At 33.3% G+C, this 23,689-nt stretch overlaps 1 protein-coding gene across 2 annotated transcripts; it reads right to left on the reverse strand.

Moving 5' to 3' along the window:
* Positions 1-712: 712 nt before the first annotated feature.
* Positions 713-23,256, reverse strand: LOC135121130 (sterol regulatory element-binding protein cleavage-activating protein). 2 transcript variants are annotated; one of them, XM_064045445.1, is made up of 9 exons: positions 23,002-23,256; positions 8,118-8,363; positions 7,622-8,033; positions 7,428-7,573; positions 5,622-7,370; positions 5,064-5,568; positions 2,996-3,217; positions 2,669-2,945; positions 713-1,398 (listed from the first exon to the last, which is right to left on the reverse strand). In XM_064045445.1, exons 2-9 carry the CDS (start codon positions 8,279-8,281, stop codon positions 1,013-1,015), a joined length of 3,861 nt encoding a protein of 1,286 aa, XP_063901515.1. In that variant the 5' UTR covers positions 8,282-8,363; positions 23,002-23,256; the 3' UTR covers positions 713-1,012. The 2 variants fall into 2 exon arrangements, with proteins under 2 accessions (XP_063901515.1, XP_063901523.1); XM_064045453.1 differs by lacking the exons at positions 8,118-8,363; positions 23,002-23,256 and having other exon boundaries at positions 7,428-7,560; positions 7,622-7,710.
* Between the last annotated feature and the right edge of the window lie 433 nt (positions 23,257-23,689).

The following is a 23,689-nucleotide window of genomic DNA, read 5'->3' on the forward strand; positions in this document are numbered from 1 at the left end:
AAACACAATAGGTATGCAGTCGTCAAGTTTCCGACAGCGAGGGAAGTACTGTCTAAACTCTTTAGACCAATTTTTTCACGGGTTTCAGGTAGCTTCCTTACTAAACATAACCTGCACAATACAATGTTATGAAATTACTCATTTGTCCCATTCCAGCTTGACGCGTTTCATATATACGTAGTTTATAACAGAACAATTAAATCCTTTGAATAGAGGTTTAAAATTCGATTTGTGACCATCTAAATTGAATCTCCAAGTCAATGCCCATTTAAAAACGTCAAAAATGGTTTTCGAACTGCAGATCATATGTCTTTCAACTATAATAGTGCGATTAGAATTATTATTGTTATTAATGCGATATTTTATCAAACCCGAATTACAAAATTGACAATTTTCTCATTTATTCAGATTAAGGGCATTATACTTGACTGCCAGACAAAAAAAACAGGACCTTTGATTTTTTTGTGATTGGTCGAACTTTTGAAAACAATATTTCAAAAAGCAAAACATTAATACTCATTAACAGAAAACATAAACATAACTATTCTAAAACACGTGGAAACAAAAAAAAAAAGGTATAACACTAAATAATATTAGCGTAAAGTTACAAATATTCAAGTGTCCAGGTTTTTTGTTTAGCAGTGTAGTTTACATAACCCTCCAATGTTTTCAATATTTGTAAAGCTTGCATAGAAAAAAAAACAGTAACAAATTAATTAAAATATTTATTATTATAAAAATAGATTAACAGAACCTCGTTTTAAAAAAGTCATTTTAAATGCATCTCTTCTTCGCTAAATAAATAAATAAGTTAATTGGAAACAAATCAGGTAGGTATTCGAAACCTCGTTAAAAGACCTAATTATAACATTTTTACAATACGTTACTACGCTTTACGTACGAAAACTCTCGAAAACAAAAACTGATTTCTATTATGTAACAATTTCGACGAAACCTCTTTTTACAAATTCTTTATGAAATGAAGGCACGTCGTGAAATAAAAACCAGTGAGCTAATCAAACTTGTGAGTGATAAGAGGAAACCTCACAATTCGCAACTGATTTCCGTAATCACAGAACACTGCATCCCGCAATAACATCAACTGTTTGATGAATATGAACGGTGAGCGTCCTAACGCAATAGTTCGGACACATTCACCTGATCTCACATCCCATATAACAAGACCTCCACTACGTGCTGTCACAACCAGATGCGGTGCCAACATTAACACTTGACTGGAGAATGTCTGAGAGACATAAATGGTGTTGAGAAGATGTCCTTGAAAACGTTCCCAAACACAGAGCCGATCATCTGAACCCAATGATATTACGTAGCTTGCCGAATAGGTTAATGAAGTGATCACTCCATCATGTGCTTGAATGTTGTACATACATGCACCTGTAACATTATATAATAGGATATTAGCAATGGTTCACGCTGTCTTTAATTTAAATTGCAGGACGATGTACAATTTTGGCGACTGCAAATTTTCTGTTTTCTTTTTTATGTCCATATTTCTTTAGAAAAGAAGACAGAAAGTGATGTAATACACTGCGCATGCGTTTATAACGCATCCATATTATACCTATAGAAAACATTCATCCGTTTTTCTTTAGATTAAGGGTACAAGGTCCCATGCCGGTCACCGAAAAATGCACGAATTTTTTTGCGTTTTCATTTTTACGTTAAATCATAGGGGTTGCAAAATGTCACCTTTGACAGTTTTTAAAAAATACTTCAAAAATGGCAAGATATTTGAGTCCAGAGGACACAGCAAGGGCTATCGTCAGATTAGAGCAAAATTGCTGACTTGCCGCTGTTGCTGCTGAGTTAAATGTAAACAAAAGCTGTATCTTTAAATTAAAGCGCCGATGGCAGCAAGATATATTACAACGGCCTATAAGAGTTAATGTGAGAAAAGTGACACAACAGCATGAAGATAACGCATTGGTAGAATTTATTCACAGTAACCCATTTACTACTGCTATAAGAACATATGAAGAAACAAATTTTCGGGGGTCTGCGAATAGTGTTACAAGAAAGCCACTGAACAAACACCGATTTAGTCCATTCATCTATCAAAAAATTTGCATGACATCGTGCAGTTTTGGGTGGCCACAGCGGTACATTACATTACATTTTATTATAATGGGTGTTCAACTGAAAAATCACTCAGAGTAGGCGTTGAAATTTCGTTTGACACAAACGGCATGTCTTATAACATTCATTTGGCAGAAACATAACCTGTTATGCGTTTTATGTTATAAGAAAAGGCACGCCGTTTGTGTCAAATGATATTCAACACCTACTCTGAGTGATTTTTCAATTGAACATCCTTCCTTTACTTTCGTATTAGTGTACTACCCATTCCAAAAACTCCCAACATATCAAAGGGACGTTAGGTTGCTAGTTGCTAACCGTAAAAATAATGTGATTTGATGTCAGAACATGGCCAACTCCATAAATCTCTAAAGAGAGATGGCCATTTCAATCAGCATTTACATAATTATGTAAGGTACTCCTTTAACATAGGAGTATTTAATAGTCAGATTTGTCTCATCTTAAACACGTCTACTTGTAATTTTGGTGTTTAAAATGTTTTTAATAGTCCATCAATTTGTCAAAGAAAAGATTATACAACTTTTATTTGCATTTGACTTTAATTTACCTGTCAATAAATCCCAAACGCAGAGCATACCATCTTGAGATCCACTTCCAGAAGTTGCCGGACTCACTCTGTCAATAAAGAGGCACGTAATGGGTCCGCAGTGGCCATGTAATGTGTACTGTGGACTCCCATCTTCTAAACGAAAAACTTTTAATGTGTGATCTTGACTTCCAGTTACTATTCTTCCTCCTTCACAGTCAAGACAAATAATTGGTTGTTGATGTGCCTTAACACTCATAACTTTTAAGCAACGAAAATCTTCTTCGACATTGGCATCCTATAAAGTTTGTTATAGTCAAAAGAAAAATGAATTAAAAAAAATGTCACCGGAGAAACTAAAGTATTTTGTTCAGGTACTGATCCGACTGAACCAGTCCTCACATGGGTTCTTCTGTAAGCGCACGTAAAATTCCAATCGATTGGACGACCATGACTGTAAGTTTGCATCTGAAAGAGTTCTAGCGTGCCATACAACCTAGATGCTACTATTTTTGAACCGACAATTTTCAAGTTATTGATACCCACTTCGGTACCATCTTCAAATATAGACTGCAATAATACACTTATAAAAATCAAGTGTCAGAAGTAGTAAGTCTAATTATTGAAACAGGAAAATTGTATTGCAGAAATAAATGCAACACAATAGAACAAATACATTTTATGTGAAACCATTAATATAAATGGGTTATTTACACTGCTAGGTGCAAAATAAGCTTGTTGAATCTAACAAGTGTTCATGTTGAGGCATGTAAGTCCTTGCTTAAACAACATATAATATATAACTTACTTCTATTACAAAGTCAATTTTAAAATCATTGTTCTGACAAAAATTAAGACATTGAAAGCTATTCGCAAAAAAAAATAAATCATTATAAAAAATATATATAAAAAAAAAATGTAACAGTTGCACCGGCAAAGATGTTAAACTTGACAGTAATAAATTCAGAACTCATGTTTGTTAACAAAATTAGCAAGATAATGCTTCAAGAAAATTTGCGTCAAAATTTTTAAATATGCTATACACTATACACAGACATCGATTTACCGACAAAATTTTTAGTTAACACCATAGTGTGTGTGTCAAATGAATTTTCAAATCCACTTTATATCTGTCATTTGTGTCATTCTGCTTTGACACTTAAATGAAATGACTAACGGGCCAATTTCAAGTTGAAATTGGCTCGGCTCCCAAGATTGAAAATTTTGCCACATCAAGTGGTACGGTTGCGAATCCACTTTGTCGCTAGGTTTTCCTTCTTTTCTCCATACTACACAAAACAGAAAAGACGGAATCGGGTTAAGCGTCATCGTAGAAAATACTATCCTATCCGAAACTTTAAAACATGCAGAAATTGACAATAATTGTTAATTGCTCTAACTAGTTTTAATTAGTCTTATGTATGTATGATTTACATTTGTAGTAGTATCTAAAAATTTTTTCTTCCTACAAGAACAGTAATCACGCCAGGGAATATATATTTTAATCCAGAGTTGCAAATGTATTTTCGCTATTTTTACTTGTAACAACAACAACAACAACAAAACAGTTATAATGAAATGGTCGTCAATCAAAATCTCGGCAGTTATATAACTAGTTACGACATTCCTTCTCTAAGAAGTAAAATTCTTGCAAGAAAATAAAATTCGGTCGTCGTTTCCCAAATAAAATCATACATTAAAAATACTAATTTAGAACATTATTTTTAATTGTAGTTCTATCTACAGTAAAATGAAGTGACAAATTAACATTTATTTTTTATTTCACAAAAAACAAATACAAATCTGATTTTATCTGATCTAAACTTAATATAATTCCCGCGACTTATGTATGTGGTTACAGGCTGAAAAGATAAAATCGTCCACATCTGATCTGGTCTATGTATGCAATGTTAAAAGGAACTTAAAAGTCATAGAAAATGTGGACATGTTCCCTGTCAATTGTCTGTGTTGTTTTTTGTGTTATTATAAATTGAAAAAAACAATAGATAAAGATATGATACTTCCAAAATTATTTTTAATAATGAAAGTCAGAACAATTTCATGTTCCCAACACTAAATACGGAATTAAAATATGGTGAAATAATGAAAAAAAAATTAAACTTTGAAGGTCTGCGTCCTCTACATTTGGACCCAAGGATTTTAAAAATTATTTTCCTTATTCAATGAGCAGCCCTTAACAATGTGGCATAGAGTTAGTGCACCATTTTTGATCTTTGATTTTTGGTAGGTACGGGTACCTACATAGACAAAATTTATCACTCTCTAGTCCAGTAGAATATAATTTAAACAACTAGTAAAGTTTTTGTTGTATTACTTCCAATTCTTTTGGAATCTCGCACTCCACATTTAAACTCTAAATACGCCACTTTTCAAAAATTCTAATACTATGTATTACCTTAAGTCGACCTGTACTGCCTTCCCAAAATTCTAATCGACCATTAGCACATCCAATAACAATGAGGTTGTCCAAATAATCCATACACCAAATTGGTGATAATTTAGTATTCAAATCTACATTACTGTCACCTAGTTTCAAAGGTGTATCACCCAAAGTTTCTAAACTATTTTTCTTAACACTAAAGTTTTGATTATTTTCACTAAAACTAAGCGATTTACTTTCTTTGGCCCTTTTCATTTCTTTCATTCTGCTTTTCACTTTGGGTATATCACGATAAAAATACAACTCTCGGTAGGTTTTATTAAAATCAACTTTGGCATCATAGGAGCTGCTTTTTGAGTTATCAACTTTATTTGAAAAACTGGTGTTAATCCGTTGTTTGAGACATGGAAAAAGGTACGTCTCACCCCGAGAGGGTGGTGAACCGGATTCGTAATCTGAGGAGTTGTCATCATCGCAATCTGACATACAGTCATGTAAGTTGAACGTGCCTCGAAAGTAGCTAAAACCGAAATATGTGAATAAGTAGAAAACCTTTTGTTTGACATCACTCACGATTTTCGATCAACGTTAGCGAGAAGTTCTCCAGTACTGCTATCCCAAACTTTCAACTGACCATCCAACGAAGAACTTACTAAATTAACGCCATCTGTTGCAATACACTCAATTTCTTGTTGATGTCCTTCTAACACCACAGGCATGGCTTCAAGAAGTACTTGATCTTCTACATTTTCATCACTTTTCTCGCTACTAAACCACGACGCCCGCCATTCAGCATAATTTCGAGAACAAATGCAACGGTAAAAAACTACTACAATGTATCCCAAAACTATCACGCTTATCAAACAGAGAATAGCAATTAAAATCATGGCAAAAACTGATGTAGGGTAGAAAGGTTGTTCCGACTGAGGTATGACAGTTTTTATCGTGCCGGTTTCCATACCATTGAAGTCTATGGGGTCTAAAGCCGCTGCTAATGCTTGCCACTGGAACTTCTCTCCATATTTTTCATTAGGGTTCCTTAAAAGGATTGCTTGTTCTGGACGTATTACATGTGATATCTTAATATTCGGAAGTATGGCAACAGAATGTCCACTTAATGACAAATTGTACTTGCGAACAATACTTGACCAATGTTGAGGTGACAGTTTTAACCACGGTGCGTAATCGGAATGTTTCAAATTTTCAAAATCGTACGTTTGGTTTTGTTGGTATTTGTAATTAAGAGGGCTGTGAGTTACATAACTAATCCTGTCGATGAATGAATTGTTGGTATTCAGTAAAGGAAATAACTTGATAGTTGAATAGTTTTGTTCTAAATCAGTGCGGCTTTGTTCTTCTACATTGTTATGAAAATAACTGTTATTTAATACGTAATGTTCAATAATGCCACTATTGTATGCAATATTGCCTATCCAAACCACCATGAGTATCATAAAAGCTCGATGAAAAAATCGTGTTCTAGTCCATATATGTACAAGTTTCAGTCTTTTTGGTATTTTCTTTTCTTGGGCACCCTGCACCTGACCGGCTACGATGTTGGCATGAAACGAATTCAATCTCGGATGTGACTTCGAACGCCTCATGCCGCTATCTCTTGATGACCTGTCGTAGAATGCTTGGCTTTGGTATAAACTACTTCGAAAATTAAAATTACTCTTTTCCACAATATTTTCCTTCCTTCTTATATCAATACCCAATACAGTTGAAAAGAAAATCATTTGCATAAAGTAATCTGTCACTAAACCCACTACCGCAAATATGCAGAACTCTTGTATCACCGCAACGAAGGTGAAAATGCCGAAAGTTAAAATAGTAATTTCCAGAAAAAGATTTTTAGTAATCGACCATCCTTCTTTACTCAGGCCTTGTGCGATACGAATTTTTACATCTAAATGTAATGGAGATGACACCACACTTTTTGTCAAACATAGTACATTTTCCAGTCCGACCAGTAAAACTAAATATGGAAACACCACTTTTCCTTCAAGATTTAAAGTAAGTCCAAAGAAAAAACATAGTCCATAGGTCATAGTAAGACTAGCCGCTAATGTAACAACTGAAGTGAAAGCCATTCCAAATTTTGAATAAATGAGTTCAATTTTTCTGAAAGAGAAATAAAAATACAGGAAAAGTATTAAAAACGATAAAGTTATAGGAATAAATTCAACAAAATTAATTTCACCGGGGTACTGAATTACGAGCGTATCATTCAACATAGCAGTATAATTTTCAGTCTCATTATCTATAGTCTGATGAAGAGGATATGTAGACTGTAATTTTAACCGCAAACCGTCAATAAACCTATAACAAAAAAAAAAAAAGTGACAACAGCGTACTAACAAATCGAATTCAACTCACTTTCGGTCGTACTCCTTTAAAAATAACGTAACAGCATACTGAATTATTCTATACCTATTCCTCAGTGGATATCTTTTTATACCGGTATCGAACACTTTCATTCCGAACATCATTTCCGTTACAGATGTTTTGCCTTTTTGAAAATTCTAAAATTCACTAGCATCACGAAAATAATAACTTTTACTTCTACTTACATGATGATTAAAAATTGTAGTGAGTAAAGAATCATCTTGGGAGAAACGTAATACATCTTGATGCCACAAATTTGCTGGTGATAAAACCAAACAACTGTATTCGGGCAATATATTTTTATAAGCCTCTTTATGTCTTCTGATTGATTCAACATGTAAGCAGACATGACCCAACGTCTTAGAAGAATCTTCGTCTTGGTAATTTCGTACCATTTCTAAGAGTTTAAAAGCTTCGTACAAAGGCGCCCTAAACGCATCACCTAAATTTAAGTCAGGACCCCACGGTAGCACGGTACTTTTTAAAACTACTTGCTGAATATAGCAAAAAGGTTGCGTTGTTGAACTGGAATTTATACTAGATGTCCATATCTGCAGTGGAGAATTTCCAGGGAGCGGCAAATTTAATAACGGATAACTAGAAAAGTATTATCATACAATGTTTCTTCTTGCAACCTTGGATCCTTACGCAATGTTTACACATTACGATTGTTCTACTCACCAAGATAACACAGTAACAGAAATGGCAATAATAACCAAACTTCTAGGGTACGTACTACAAAATAAACCATGGGCGTAGTAAAAATGAGCCACCTTTTCTTGAAGCGTTGAAGTTTTTCCTGAAATTGTAGCCCTCGGGCGGGGCTCGTCTCCACGAGCACTCATCTACTACGTTATGTTTTCCATCGTTCTAATTATTTTCAAAAAGATGAGAAAAACAAACTAACTGAATGCCTCACATACGCCTCTGTAAAAAAGAAAGTAAAAGTAATATTAAATTATCTTGACAATTCATTATATAACAAGGTGGTGTAAGTACTGTACTAAAAAGTAATAGGACTCTGGCAAACCAAAAATTGGTTTAGCTTATTTAGACAGAACTTCCTTCGCCTCCTAAATCTAACAAATACAGCTTCTTTATTTATTATTAAAAAAAAATTATACTCCTAATTAAAAAATTTGCATATGATTTAAATTAAAGTACGAGCAAAGAAGCACAAAATTTTACGATGATGTTATGGAAAACATTGTCGACTTTTTCTGTCGGGAATGAGATATGTGATGAGAGAGAAAAGAAGACTCTTCGACACAAATTCTTTCCACTGTATTTCATTTCCGACAAAAAAAGTCGACAATGTTTTCCATGAAATTTATAGTTTTATAAACTGAAAAAAGTAGTGAAAACCGCATTCCAAAGTTTCCATTATTAATTGAGATTTTGGTTTTTAAAAATACCTGATGTAAAAATTTCAGAAAATAACAAAAAAGATGATAGCAAATTGTTAAAAATAAAAACTGTCCACGCGTTGTAGTTAGTGAAAGGTGGACATGTTATATTTAAAATTTCATATCAATAGGTTTGTTAATAACGGTGATATTATACTCCGAAAATGTATTGACAATCCATAAGTTCCAAACGTAAGGACTGCTCTTAACCAGTTAGCCTGTTAGCCAGGTGAAGGCAATCGCTCGTATCCGTGTACTGATAATTACATAACGTAAGAAAGATCGCTTTCCCTCAGAATTGTAGATATATATCTGAACACAAATAAAACGTTCAAATAAAACTTCCAAACATATACAGTCGCCGCCGTTGAAAAGTACCACACTGCATTTTGGCGCACTATTTGAAAATTTCAAAATTCACACAGCCTAAATTAGGTTCGTATCAATTATGAAAATGTAACTGTCAACTTTTGACGAAACAGTGGCGTACGCTATTTTGGAGAATGCCACATTTAACTATTTAGGGAAGAATTGATGCAAAGCATTACAGATACCTGGCAATCCTGGCATGCAATCCCATTCTAATATGCTAAAGCGTAAACGATACAAACCGTTGCTACAATGAAGTATTAAATTTTGTTGAAGTAAACATTTCTTCTCTACGACACTGTTTTCAGTACATTTGAAGTGGCATTTTAAAAACTTCAAGTTCGGGGGAGTTCACAAGAACAAAATTTTAGACATGTTAAAGTGTATTAGTTTTCAACAGCCGCGACTGTACATCACCAAATTTAAAATCGTTGTTTTCCCAACGTAATAGGATGTAATCAATTATTTACGTCAAATTAATTTTAAGTGACGTTAAATAAACGTCATATCAAATTCACACAGGTCATTTAATTTGCATGAAACACAATTAATTGAATATAAGATAATAAAATATGCAGCGCAATCACACCATTTTAGAAGTGAATGCAAATTGATATTTAGCCCATGAGATTTTAGAAAATTCTATACATCTTGACTCTCCGATTTTTTTTTTCATACATGAGTACATATATATTATTTAAAAAATATGTGTAATATTGTATAATTTAAACAAATGTAGTACGGAATATTTTACCAGCAAAAAATGTGTACGTCCCATCGTAATATTTCACTCCGTGATTTTTTTTTTCTATGTTAAACTGTTAAATGGATGTATGGCACTTCTACAAATGAATGAAAGTTTTAAATTTCGGCATTCTAGATACACAAATTGTAAGTGAGGAAATACAATCTAAAAGTGCCTTTACACTGCATGATTTGTCATATGACTTCTCCTAGTGCAGCTTTTTTCGTGTTTACACTGTATGATTTCTCATATTACTTGACCCATAACACAAATCATAAGAGCGGTCATAAGCAAATCATAGCAGATTTCCAGAATAGGACGGGGTCTATTTTGAAGAGAGTTCTCGTACGATAATTTTAAATTTCGCGCTTTTTTGAAGAAATTAAAATAAATTGGCAGTTGAAAGTGAGCCATTTCCTACTCCATAAAGTTCGTTTAACTTTATTACGTCTCGATTGCTTTCTTTTTAATAACCCCACAATCAAGCACAGTAAACCACTTTGATATTTTGCCACTTGTTCACTATTCATTGTATAAAATTTTCACTACTACACACAATTCTTAAATTTAATGTGAGGCTAATACAAAAAATATCCAAAGTCAAGCAAACGTGTTTCGCTTCCCCCAAATGTTAGGTTAGGTTAGAGTCGTTTGACAGTGACACTTTGCTCTCACCCCACCACGCTTCAAGTCGAACGAAAAAATCATATGAGAAAGCATAGCAGTCTAAACTCAAAATCTGCAAATGGTATGATTCCTTGAAATCATACAACTTATCATACGATTTGTATTAGCAAAAGTCATATGACAAATCATGCAGTGTAAAGGCACTTTTAGTGAAACTATCTGTACTGGGTACTGGCAGTGCAAAGTCTGGCAACGAAAGTTCAAATGTCATAATTATTCTGACAAATGACATAGTAACCATATTAATTAAAACCATTAAATAAAATGTCTAGCATTACTAAATGTCAAATCTGGAACTTTTTCAAATTTCGCAAGTCCATGGATGTAAGAAATACCTATGAATGACCTGCAGTGTTAATAAGGAAAAGCATTGTTGGGACATAAAAATAAAAACAAAAATTGGTCCAAAGTTATTTAGACAGAACTTCCCTCGCCCCTAAAGTACAGGCGAACAAATACAGATTCTTCGAAAAATTATAAAATATAAATTAGCGATTTTTTTATGATAACCCCTATGAGTTAAAAAATTAGTCGAAAGTTGTTTCGCCAGAACTTCCCTCGCTCCTGAAGTACAATGAAACATATCCAGCATTTTCGAGTTGAGTTTTTTCTTTACACAATTTTGTGATGACGTCATCAACATTTTTGCAAGGACACGTAATATCAACTTGAATTGGTGAAGTGTAACACAAAAATAACCGTACTGAATTCCCAAAATTTTCTGGGAAAATGAAGTGAGCCGTTCCTGATTTAATCACAAGTAAAAACTCATCACATTTTGCACATTTTGGGTAGAATTTATTCGGCAAAATTTTGAGATGACGTTATCAATTTTTTGGGACAGATTTTGATTAACAATGTCCATGCTTATAATAAATTTAAAACGTTTGCAAGATTTCAAAGTATTCGATTCTTAGTTTGATCAATTAAAAATTGGTCAAAGGCTATAAGTATAATCCGACAAATCCAGATCTTTAAAAAAATTATAAAATCTGATTTTACGATTTTCGTTTCGTTATAACCGCTGTAAAGTAAAAACCAGAGGCATAAATAACACCCCTTGTCCTTCAGTAGTAGGTAATAGCAATCTGAAGCGCAAGTGTTTATTTATGTTTATAGTTACATCGAAAGAATGTCACGTGGAAGTTACTTTGATTTGAATGAGGTTGTCTTCTCAAAACAGAACTAAAATTATTATTAATTAAACCACAATCGAAAAAACTTATTTTGTCATTATTATATAAAGACGTCCGTATTCTTGACAAAAAAAATGGGGTGACTCGTTCCTAATTTGACCAATAAAAAATTTGTGATGACGTCATCAACATGGATAATTCTGGTCACAGCATAAAAGAAAAGTAATCACAGCGTTATACCAATGTAAAAAAAAATTGGTCTAAAGAGTTTAGACAGTACTTCCCTCGCTGTCGGAAACTTGACGACTGCATGCCTATTATGTTTTTTTTTCTCATTACATTTTTGTAGTGGAAATTTAAAAAAAAATTGTGATGACGTCATCAACATTTTTGCAAGGACACGTATATCAGTTGGGATAGATGTAGTGTAATACTAAGAATAAAATTATTGTGTTCCCAAATTTTCGGGAAAATGAATTGGGTCGTTTTGAATATTGATTTCTTATAATCAATAAAATAACGAAACAATTTACTCACGTATACGGCGCCGGTGTGTAATATCTAGAGAGCGGATTTCTGTCGAGCTAGGCAAGGCCAAACTCGGTACGGCTCGCACGGGATGCGAATTCATTGCCGTTGCGGACTGCACTTCGTTTATTTGAGATTAGAATAACGTTGTTTCGTTGCACTCTGCTGTTAATTCCCGTTCTCATTTACTTAGCCGTTTGATTAATAAATCGTTAATTATATTTATGGAATCCAGCACGTCCCCCCCTATAATCGTGACGTAGCCCGACAGAAATCCGCTGTCTAGACTAATATGAGGGGCAACTGAAAATCGTTTGTGTATAAACATTCTTAATTTAAGATGACAAGCGTAACAGCATACGTGAGAGTCAAACAGAGAAACTGTAAACAAAACGACCATCGGTTTTATTGCTTCGACTTCCGCTTATTATATAAAACATTGCGTTTTATTTTAATTCTTGACGGTGAAATTCACAATTGGTTGATTATAAACATGTCTATTTCGCATTCGCGGAACCAAGTGACCGCATAAAACAAATGCAGGTCTGTAATGTTAAAGTCGATGTAAATAAGCGTGCTACCCTTATGTTTCAACCGAGTTTTTCCTTTAACAAATTTTGTGTCTACCAAATTGGGTTGGTTGGGGTGTAATACTAATAATAAGTGTTGCCTTTAATTTAATCAATAAAATAAATTGACTTCATTAATTTTTTTGAACCACCTCTTAAGAAAATCTAAAAAATATGAATGGAATGATAAATCACAAGTACAAACTCATCATATTTTTTGCATTTTAGATAGGATTTATTCAGCAAAATTTAAGGGTGACGTCATCAATTCTTTTTAGGAGGGATGAACAAATACATTTTGAACAAAAGTTTACCATGCTTATAATAACTTTAAAATATTCCCAAGATTTCAAAGCATTCGGTTTTGTAATTCCTGATTAAATCGATAAAATAAATTCACGCCTTCATTAATTTTTTTGAGTCACCCTGCATATGCAAATCCAAAAATATGAATGGAATGATAAATCACAAGTACAGACTCATCATATTTTGTACATTTTAGATACGATTTATTCGGCAAACTTTTGAGCTGACGTCATCAGTTTTTTGTAGAAGATAACCAAATATATTTTGACTAAAAATTTATTATGCTCTTTATAACCTTAAAACATCTGCAAGATGTCAGAGCATTCCGTTTTGTAGTTCCTGATTAAATCAATAAAATATATTTACGCATTCATTAATTTTTTTGAGTCACTCTGTATATGCAAATCCAAAAAATATGAATGGAGTGATAAATGACAAGTACAGGCTCATCATATTTTGTACATTTTAGATATGATTTATTCGGCAAACTTTCGAGCTGACGTCATCAAGTTTTTGGAGGGGATAAGCAAATATATTTTGACTAAACATTTATTACGCTCTTTATGACCTTAAAACATTTGCAAGATTTCAGAGCATTCGGTTTTGTAGTTCCTGATTAAATCAATAAAATATATTTACGCATTCATTAATTTTTTTGAGTCACCTGTATATGCAAATCCAAAAAATATGAATGGAGTGATAGATCACAAGTACAGACTCATCATATTTTGTACATTTTAGATATGATTTATTCCACAAACTTTTGAGCTGACGTCATCAAGTTTTTGGAGGGGATAAGCAAATATTTTTTGACTAAAGATTTATGGTGCTCTTTATAGCCTTAAAACATCTGCAAGATTTCAGAGCATTCGGTTTTGTAGTTCCTGATTAAATCAATAGAATATATCTACGCATTCATTAATTTTTTTGAGTCACCCTGTATATGCAAATCCAAAAAATATAAATGGAGTGATAGATCACAAGTACAGACTCATCATATTTTGTACATTTTAGATATGATTTATTCCACAAACTTTTGAGCTGACGTCATCAAGTTTTTGGAGGGGATAAGCAAATATTTTTTGACTAAAGATTTATGATGCTCTTTATAGCCTTAAAACATCTGCAAGATTTCAGAGCATTCGGTTTTGTAGTTCCTGATTAAATCAATAAAATATATTTACGCATTCATTAATTTTTTTGAGTCACCCTGTATATGCAAATCCAAAAAATATGAATGGAGTGATAGATCACAAGTACAGACTCATCATATTTTGTACATTTTAGATATGATTTATTCCACAAACTTTTGAGCTGACGTCATCAAGTTTTTGGAGGGGATAAGCAAATATTTTTTGACTAAAGATTTATGATGCTCTTTATAGCCTTAAAACATCTGCAACATTTCAAAGCATTCTGGTTAGCAGATTAAAAATTAAATTTCAAAATATTGTTTTATAATTTTGATTTTTTTTCCAAAAATCTGGACGTTTCGGGTGAAAAGTCGATTCAGAGTTGTAAACTACATGTTATTTTATACAATTGAAAACCCATTTACTATGTACAATTTTGAAGTGACGTCATCGCATTAGTGGTGGGGATGATTAGACAAATTTTGGTTAGCGTTTTACCATCTACATGATATTCTTAATATAAGTACAAAATTTCACAACAATCGGTCGAGTACTTTCGGAGATTATCTGTCTAATAAAAATCCGGGACGGCAGACGGACAGACGGACGGACAGACGGACAGACAGACGGAAATGGGAGACCTATTTCTTCGTCTTCTAGGGGTCATGAAAGATCGAGAAAACGTAAAAGTAGAGAGTCGGCCGACGGACTCGATTACAATACTTCCTTTGCTTACGCTCGGGAAGTAAAAATTGGTCAATAGTTTAGACAGTACTTCCCTCGCTGTCGGAAACGTGACGACTACAGGCCTATTTATGTTTTTTTCGCATTAGATTTCAAAGCATTCGGTTTTGCTTAAATCAATAAAATAAATTTGCGCATTCATTAAATTTTTTGAGTCACCCTGTATGTCCAAATCCAAAAATATGAATGGAATGATTAATTACAAGAAGAGAGTCATCATATTTTGTACATTATAGATAGGATTATTCGGCAAACTTTTGAACTGACGTCATCAATTTTTTGGAGGGGATAACTTAATATATTGTAATTAAAATTTTATCATGCTTATCATAACTGTAAACCATCTGCAAGATTTCAAATAATTGGGTTTTGTAGATTCCAAATTAAATGTCAAAATGTTGTTTCCTAATTTTGATTTTTTTTCAAAAAATCTGGACATTTCGGGTAAAATCTCAATTCGGAGTCATAAACTACATGTGTAAGACTATGTAATTTGATACAATTTAAAATGCAATTACTATGTACAATTTTGAAGTGACGTAATCACATTTGTAGTGGGGATGATTAGACAAATTTTGGTTAGCGTTTTACCATCTACATGATATACCTAATATAAATACAAAATTTGACAACAATCGGCCCAGTACTTTCGGAGATTATCTGTCTAATAAAAATCCGGGACGGCAGACAGACGGACAGACAGACGGAAATGGGAGACCTATTCCTTCGTCTTCCAGGGGTCATTAAAGATCGAGAAAATGTAAAAGTAGAGAGTCGGCCGACGGACTCAATTACAATACATACTTCCTTTGCTTACGCTCGGGAAGTAAAAATTGAAAGGGCCCAAGTTCGGCATCGAACCACAATCGCAGTACGCAGATCGCCATTAACTTCGATATAGCCACTGCGCAACAAGGACGTTCAAACCGTGTCGGGAATAAAACGTTATTATACCCTCCAAATGTTTTTGCGAAAATTTGAACATTTCGCGAAAAAACCGAAAGTGGATTCGTACACTACAAGTATATGAGTACATTTTTGTGTAACATTCAAATCATTTTAGAATACCGTTCACTGAAATGACGTCATCACATTGTTGGTGGGGATGATTAGCCAAATTGTGGTTAGCATTTAACCATCAACATGATATTTCTAGTATACATAAAAAATTTGACAATAATCGGTCCAGCAGTTTCGGAGATTACGTGTCTAATAAAAATGGATACAGACAGACAGACAGACAGACAGACAGGCAAACAGACGAAAACGGGAGACTATTTTTTTTCGTACTGTAGTGGTTATGAAACGTCGAGAAAACATAAAAGTTGCCATTCGTCCGATGGATTCGATTACAATACTTCCTTCAATTACGCTCGGGAAGTAAAATTGACTCGGTCCAGTAGTTTCAGACATGATCTGTCCAACAAAAATCTGGACAGACAGGCAGACAGAATGCATACGAACTTCTTCCTGACCGTAAGCAAAGGAAGTACTGTAATCGAGTCCGTCGGCCGACTCTCTACTTTTACGTTTTCGCGATCTTTCATGATCTCAAGAGTACGAAGAAGTAGGTCTCCCGTTTCCGTCTGTCTGCCGTCCCGGATTTTTATTAGACAGATAATCTCCGAAAGTACTGGGCCGATTGTTTAAATTCAAATTTTGTATTTATATTAGGAACATCATGTAGATGGTAAAACGCTAACCAAAATTTGCCTACTTATCCCCAGCAATAATGTGATGACGTCAATTCAAAATTGCACATAGTAAATGGATTTTAAATTGTATGAGATAACATAGTCCTACACATGTAGTTTACGACTCCGTACGAAACGTCCAAATTTTTGGAAAAAAATCAAAATGATAAAACATTTTGCAATTTAATTTTGAATGTGCAAAACCGAATGCTTTGAAATCTTGGAGATGGTTTACAGTTATGAGAATCATAATAAATTTTTAATCAAAATATATTTACTTATCCCCTCCAAAAAATTGATGATGCCACCCCAAAATTTTGCTGAATAAATCCTATCTAGCATGTACAAAATATGATGAGTCTGTGCTTGTGATTTATCATTCCATTCATATTTTTACTTCCCGAGCGTAAGCAAAGGAAGTATTGTAATCGAGTCCATCGGCCGACTCTCTACTTTTACGTTTTCTCGATCTTTCATGACCCATAGAAGACGAAGAAATAGGTCTGCCATTTCCGTCTGTCTGTCCGTCTGTCTGCCGTCCCGGATTTTTATTAGACAGATAATCTCCGAAAGTACTGGACCGATTGTTGTGAAATTTTGTACTTATATTAGGAATATCATGTAGATGGTAAAACGCTAACCAAAATTTGTCTAATCGTCCCCACCACTAATGCGATGACAAAATTATACATAGTAAATGGGTTTTAAATTGTATAAAATAACATAGTCCTACACATGTAGTTTACAACTCCGAATTGAGTTTTCACCCGAAACGTCCAGATTTTTGAAAAAAAAAAAAAATCAAAATTATAAAAACAACATTTTGAAATTTAACTTTGAATATGCTAACCCGAATGCTTTGAAATGTTGCAGATGTTATAAGGCTCATAAATCTTTACTCAAAATATATTTGGTTATCCCCTCCAAAAACTTGATGACGTCGGCTCAAAAGTTTGCCGAATAAATCATATCTAAAATGTACAAAATATGATGAGTCTGTACTTGTGATCTATCACTCCATTCATATTTTTTGGATATCCATATACAGGGTGAATAAAAAAAATTAATGAATGCGTAAATTTATTTTACTGATTTACTCAGAAACTACAAAACCGAATGCTTTGAAATCTTGCAGATGTTTTAAGGTTATAAAGAGCATAATAAATGTTTAGTCAAAATATATTTGCTTATCCCCTCCAAAAAATTGATGACGTCAGCTCGAAAGTTTGCCGAATAAATCCTATCTAAACTGTAAAAATATGATGAGTCTGTACTTGTAATTTATCACTCCATTCATATTTTTTGGATTTGCATATACAGGGTGACTCAAAAAAATTAATGAATGCGTAAATATATTTTATTGATTTAATCAGGAACTACAAAACCGAATGCTCTGAAATCTTGGAGATGTTTTAAGGTCATAAAGAGCATAATAAATGTTTAGTCAAAATATATTTGCTTATCCCCTCCAAAAACTTGATGACGTCAGCTCGAAAGTTTGCCGAATAAATCATATCTAAAATGTACAAAATATGATGAGTCTGTACTTGTCATTTATCATTCCATTCATATTTTTTGGATTTGCATATACAGAGTGACTCAAAAAAATTAATGAATGCGTAAATATTTTTATTGATTTAATCAGGAACTACAAAACGGAATGCTCTGACATCTTGCAGATGTTTTAAGGTTATAAAGAGCATAATAAATGTTTAGTCAAAATATATTTGCTTATCCCCTCCAAAAACTTGATGACGTCAGCTCGAAAATTTGCCGAATAAATCATATCTAAAATGTACAAAATATGATCAGTCTGTACTTGTGATCTATCACTCGATTCATATTTTTTGGATTTGCATATACAGGGTGATTCAAGAAAATAAATGAAAGCGTAAATTTATTTTACTGATTTACTCAGGAACTACAAAACCGAATGCTTCGAAATCTTGAAGATATTTTAAAATTATCATAAGCATGGTAAATTTTTGATCAAAATGTATTTCGTCGTCCCCCCTAAAAAATTTATGACGTCACCACAAAATTTTGCTGAATAAATCCTATCTAAAATGTACAAAATATGGTGAGTCTCTTCTTGTGATTTATCATTCCATTCAAATTTTTTCGATCGTCAAGTTTCCGACAGCGAGGGAAGTACTGTCTAAACTCTTTAGACCAATTTTTCTTATCCCCTCCAAAAAATTGATGACGTCAGCTCGAAAGTTTGCCGAATAAATGCTATCTAAACTGTACAAAATATGATGAGTCTGTACTTGTGACTTATCACTCCATTCATATTTTTTGGATTTGCATGTACAGGGTGATTCAAAAAAATTAATGAATGCGTAAATTGATTTAATCAGGAACTACAAAACCGAATGCTTTGAAATCTTGCAGATGTTTTAAGGTTATAAAGAGTATAATAAATTTTTAGTCAAAATATATTTGGTTATCTTCTACAAAAAACTGATGACGTCAGCTCAAAAGTTTGCCGAATAAATCGTATCTAAAATGTACAAAATATGATGAGTCTGTACTTGTGATTTATCATTCCATTCATATTTTTGGATTTGCATATGCAGGGTGACTCAAAAAAATTAATGAAGGCGTGAATTTATTTTATCGATTTAATCAGGAATTACAAAACCGAATGCTTTGAAATCTTGGGAATATTTTAAAGTTATTATAAGCATGGTAAACTTTTGTTCAAAATGTATTTGTTCATCCCTCCTAAAAAAATTGACGACGTCACCCTTAAATTTTGCTGAATAAATCCTATCTAAAATGCAAAAAATATGATGAGTTTGCACTTGTGATATATCATTCCATTCATATTTTTTAGATTTTCTTAAGAGGTGGTTCAAAAAAATTAATGAAGTCAATTTATTTTATTTATTAAATTAAAGGCAACACTTATTATTAGTATTACACCCCAACCAACCCAATTTGGTAGACACAAAATTTGTTAAAGGAAAAACTCGGTTGAAACATAAGGGTAGCACGCTTATTTACATCGACTTTAACATTACAGACCTGCATTTGTTTTATGCGCTCACTTGGTTCCGCGAATGTGGAATAGACATGTTTATAATCAACCAATTGTGAATTTCACCGTCAAGAATTAAAATAAAACCCAATGTTTTATATAATAAGCGGAAGTCGAAGCAATAAAACCGATGGTCGTTTTGTTTACAGTTTCTCTGTTTGACTCTCACGTATGCTGTTACGCTTGTCATCTTAAATTAAGAATGTTTATACATAAACGATTTTCAGTTGCCTTTCATATTACCAGACAGCGGATTTTTGTCGGGCTACGTCACGTTTAATCGGTGCTAATTCCATAAATATAATTAACGATTTATTAATCAAACGGCTAAGTAAATGAGAACGGGAATTAACAGCAGAGTGCAACGAAACAGCTTTATTCTAATCTCAAATAAACGAAGTGCAGTCCGCAATCGCAATAAATTCGCATCCCGTACGAGCCGTACCGAGTTTGGCCTTGCCTAGCCCGACAGAAATCCGCTCTCTAGATATTACACACCGGCGCCGTATACCTGAGTAAATTGTTTCGTTATTTTATTGATTATAAGAAATCAATATTCAAAACGACCCAATTCATTTTCCCGAAAATTTGGGAATACAATAATTTTATTCTTAGTATTACACTACATCTATCCCAACTGATATACGTGTCTTTGTAAAAATGTTGATGACGTCATCACAATTTTTTTTTAAATTCCCACTACAAAAATGTAATGAGAAAAAAAAGCACAATAGGCATGCAGTCGTCAAGTTTCCGACAGCGAGGGAAGTACTGTCTAAACTCTTTAGACCAATTTTTCTTATCCCCTCCAAAAAATTGATGACGTCAGCTCGAAAGTTTGCCGAATAAATGCTATCTAAACTGTACAAAATATGATGAGTCTGTACTTGTGACTTATCACTCCATTCATATTTTTTGGATTTGCATGTACAGGGTGATTCAAAAAAATTAATGAATGCGTAAATTGATTTAATCAGGAACTACAGAACCAAATGTTTTGAAATCTTGCAAATGTTTTAAGGTTATAAAGAGCATAATACATTTTTAGTCAAAATATATTTGGTTATCTTCTCCAAAAAACTGATGACATCAGCTCAAAAGTTTGCCGAATAAATCCTATCTAGAATATACAAAATATGATGAGTCTGTACTTGTAATTTATCATTCCATTCATATTTTTTGAATTTGCACATACCGGGTGACTCAAAAAAAATAATGAATGCGTAAATTTATTTTATTGGTTTACTCAGGAACTACAAAACCAAAAGCTTTGAAATCTCCTGCGAAAAAAAAACATAATAGACATGCAGTCGTCACGTTTCCGACAGCGAGGGAAGTACTGTCTAAACTCTTTAGACCAATTTTTTGGATTTGCATATACAGGGTGACTCAAAAAAATTAATGAAAGCGTGAATTTATTTTATTGATTTAATCAGGAACTACAAAACCGAATGCTTTGAAATCTTAGAAATGTTTTAAAGTTATCATAAGCATGGTAAATTTTTAATCAACATGTATTTGCTCATCCCCCCTAAAAAATTGATGACGCTACCCCAAAAAAAATCCAAGTTGATATACGTGCCCTTGCAAAAATGTTGGATGACGTCATTACAAAATCGTGTAAAGTAAAAACTCGACAATGCTGGATATGTTTCATTGTATAGTGAACCAAGAGTTATAAGGTTATATGGCCATCATAAAATCATCCCATTGTGTCGAAGTTAAGTTGTTTACAATAGAAAAGGTTTTAGGGTCGTAAATAACGTGTCCACTGCAGCTCGACCGGCTCTTGTGGTTTCGTTCAGGGGCGGCTTTCACTAAATATGAAAATCCACCACTCCACTATTTCTTTACTGCCTGCAGCCGCTGAGGGTTCCGAAATAATCACTCGCTTTGAAAGCCGGCCCTGTTAAATATGAGCAAGAAATGTTTAGAAGATGATTTATTGCCAACCGGTAAGCTTAGTGCGAACCACACAAATGGGGTATTTATTTGCGGTCAATTACTTTTATGATGGCCATATAACCTTATAGGTCTTGGTTCACTATACGTCAGGAGCGAGAGAAGTTCTGTCGAAACAACTTTCGACCAATTTTTATTTGTTATTTTAACAATATGGATTACTACTCCCAACGAACTCGTAAAAATGACGCAAAATGATATTATAGCCGAACTATAATTTTTATCATCAGACTGATGGAACAGCCTGTATATTTTTAAAATTAAAATATGTCTTGTGGTTTCATTATATTCAACAGCGCGCAGCGACCCTGCCTACAAATGAATCTTTTGAAGTTTCTTCTAACCCTCCAATATAACTTGAAAATTAAACGTTTTCTTAGAATCCAAAATAAACATTACATGCAGCTTTTTGCTAGCAAATACCTACTAGTTTTCATATTATTGAAAATATCGGCGTTTAAAACGCATGCAAGTTAAATAACAACTAAAGCGATTACTTATACTACCTAAATGTTCTTCGTCCTAAACTATCTCAACTAATTCGTGTACAGATTGTTTAACGAAAAATATCTTATGAAATCATCAGTCACCGGTTATATGTTTTTAATAAAAATTTGGTGATTTCTAAACTAAAATTTGATTAGTTACTCTTCGAAAATCTATTTTCGCAAAGTAAAAGTTTCAAAAGTTTGTTATAACGTTTTACTGTTGCACAACTCATGTTTATGTAATGACATTATCACCATGTTCTTGTAAATGTAGTACTCTAGTTATCTACTTTTTTTACAATTACCTTCCCACCCACTAGTTTACTAGAGAAATGTATGAGTCAAGGTTAATACAATTTGCACGGTAATAATTATTATCACGAAGTGATTGTTAGATAATTCTAGTATGAATCTTTTCAACTGGGCAGTCCATTGTCGACCTATGTCTCTCAGAACACAGAATAAATAATCTCAAACACTCGCAATGAATCTACAAAGCAAAAGCAGTCAGTCACTTTATAGAGTTGGAGCATTGGATAGACTTTATTGCATTGACAAAGGTCATACACATTATAAATAACTGGATATGCGTCCAAATCTTTTTTTACACGATACAACACTTCTTAAGTATAAAATTTACTAAAGATAAGCTTAATATCTTGTCGTAATACTGTGTTGAATCATACCTAACCTAAAAAATCTTACTGCAACTAAAATTATCTACAAAACTATTTGGGATTTGCATCAAAACTTACCTTCCCAAAATGCATAGTCGGATTTGATAAAAATCCAACCTTAAAACATTTTACGACACTTCACACAAAAAGTCCATAACAATCGCATTTGCAAAATATTCTGCAGGCTCTTAAAGATAGATTCCAACACGAACAACGCATTAGAACACATGTAATATTAGAATGTCTTTAATACAGGAAAATGGTTTGTTGCTAAGAATCAAATTCTGTGCGCTTTAAATGAGCGATAAATTGATAGATACCGCCACGAACAGTACACAAAGTACAACAGGAAAAAATAATGTACCATCTGTATCTGTTGACAAGTACATTGTTTTATCGTCAATAATGTAACCTATGTAACCTTCTTATTTATACACTTCTCAGTTCCATCTTCCGTGGATAGATGTCACCCACGTTAAAGTAATTCATAGCCAACTCCTTAGAATAGAGAATCTCTGTATTCTAAAGAGATATGTCTGCAACTCTGTTCCAATCGGCATTTATTAATTGGTTAACCAAACCATGAACGAATTAATACATATTTCTTCCTACATGATCCAAACAAGTGGAAATTGCCGTATAGCGTATAGTGGTGCCATCTGCCAATGGTAATGTTAAAACAGATTGACTTAACTTAACAATATCTTTTCTAGCGTGTTAAATTTTGACAGTTTACAATTTACATAACGTCAAATTTAGATCAGCA

Source organism: Zophobas morio, unplaced genomic scaffold, assembly GCF_036711695.1.
Source record: "Zophobas morio isolate AGI-343-1 ecotype UQ-CSIRO unplaced genomic scaffold, CSIRO_AGI_Zmor_V1 ptg000005l, whole genome shotgun sequence".
In the NCBI taxonomy this organism is placed as follows: Eukaryota; Metazoa; Arthropoda; class Insecta; order Coleoptera; family Tenebrionidae; genus Zophobas; species Zophobas morio.

Excerpts from the sequence above, each read along its gene's own strand:
- LOC135121130 (XM_064045445.1), bottom strand. The coding sequence starts at position 8,281 with ATGAGTGCTCGTGGAGACGAGCCCCGCCCGAGGGCTACAATTTCAGGA. Across the intron at positions 8,034-8,117 it reads TCTGTTACTGTGTTATCTTG|TTATCCGTTATTAAATTTGC; the intron begins GTGAGTAGAACA and ends ATACTTTTCTAG. Across the intron at positions 1,399-2,668 it reads CGTTTGGGATTTATTGACAG|GTGCATGTATGTACAACATT; the intron begins GTAAATTAAAGT and ends ATAATGTTACAG.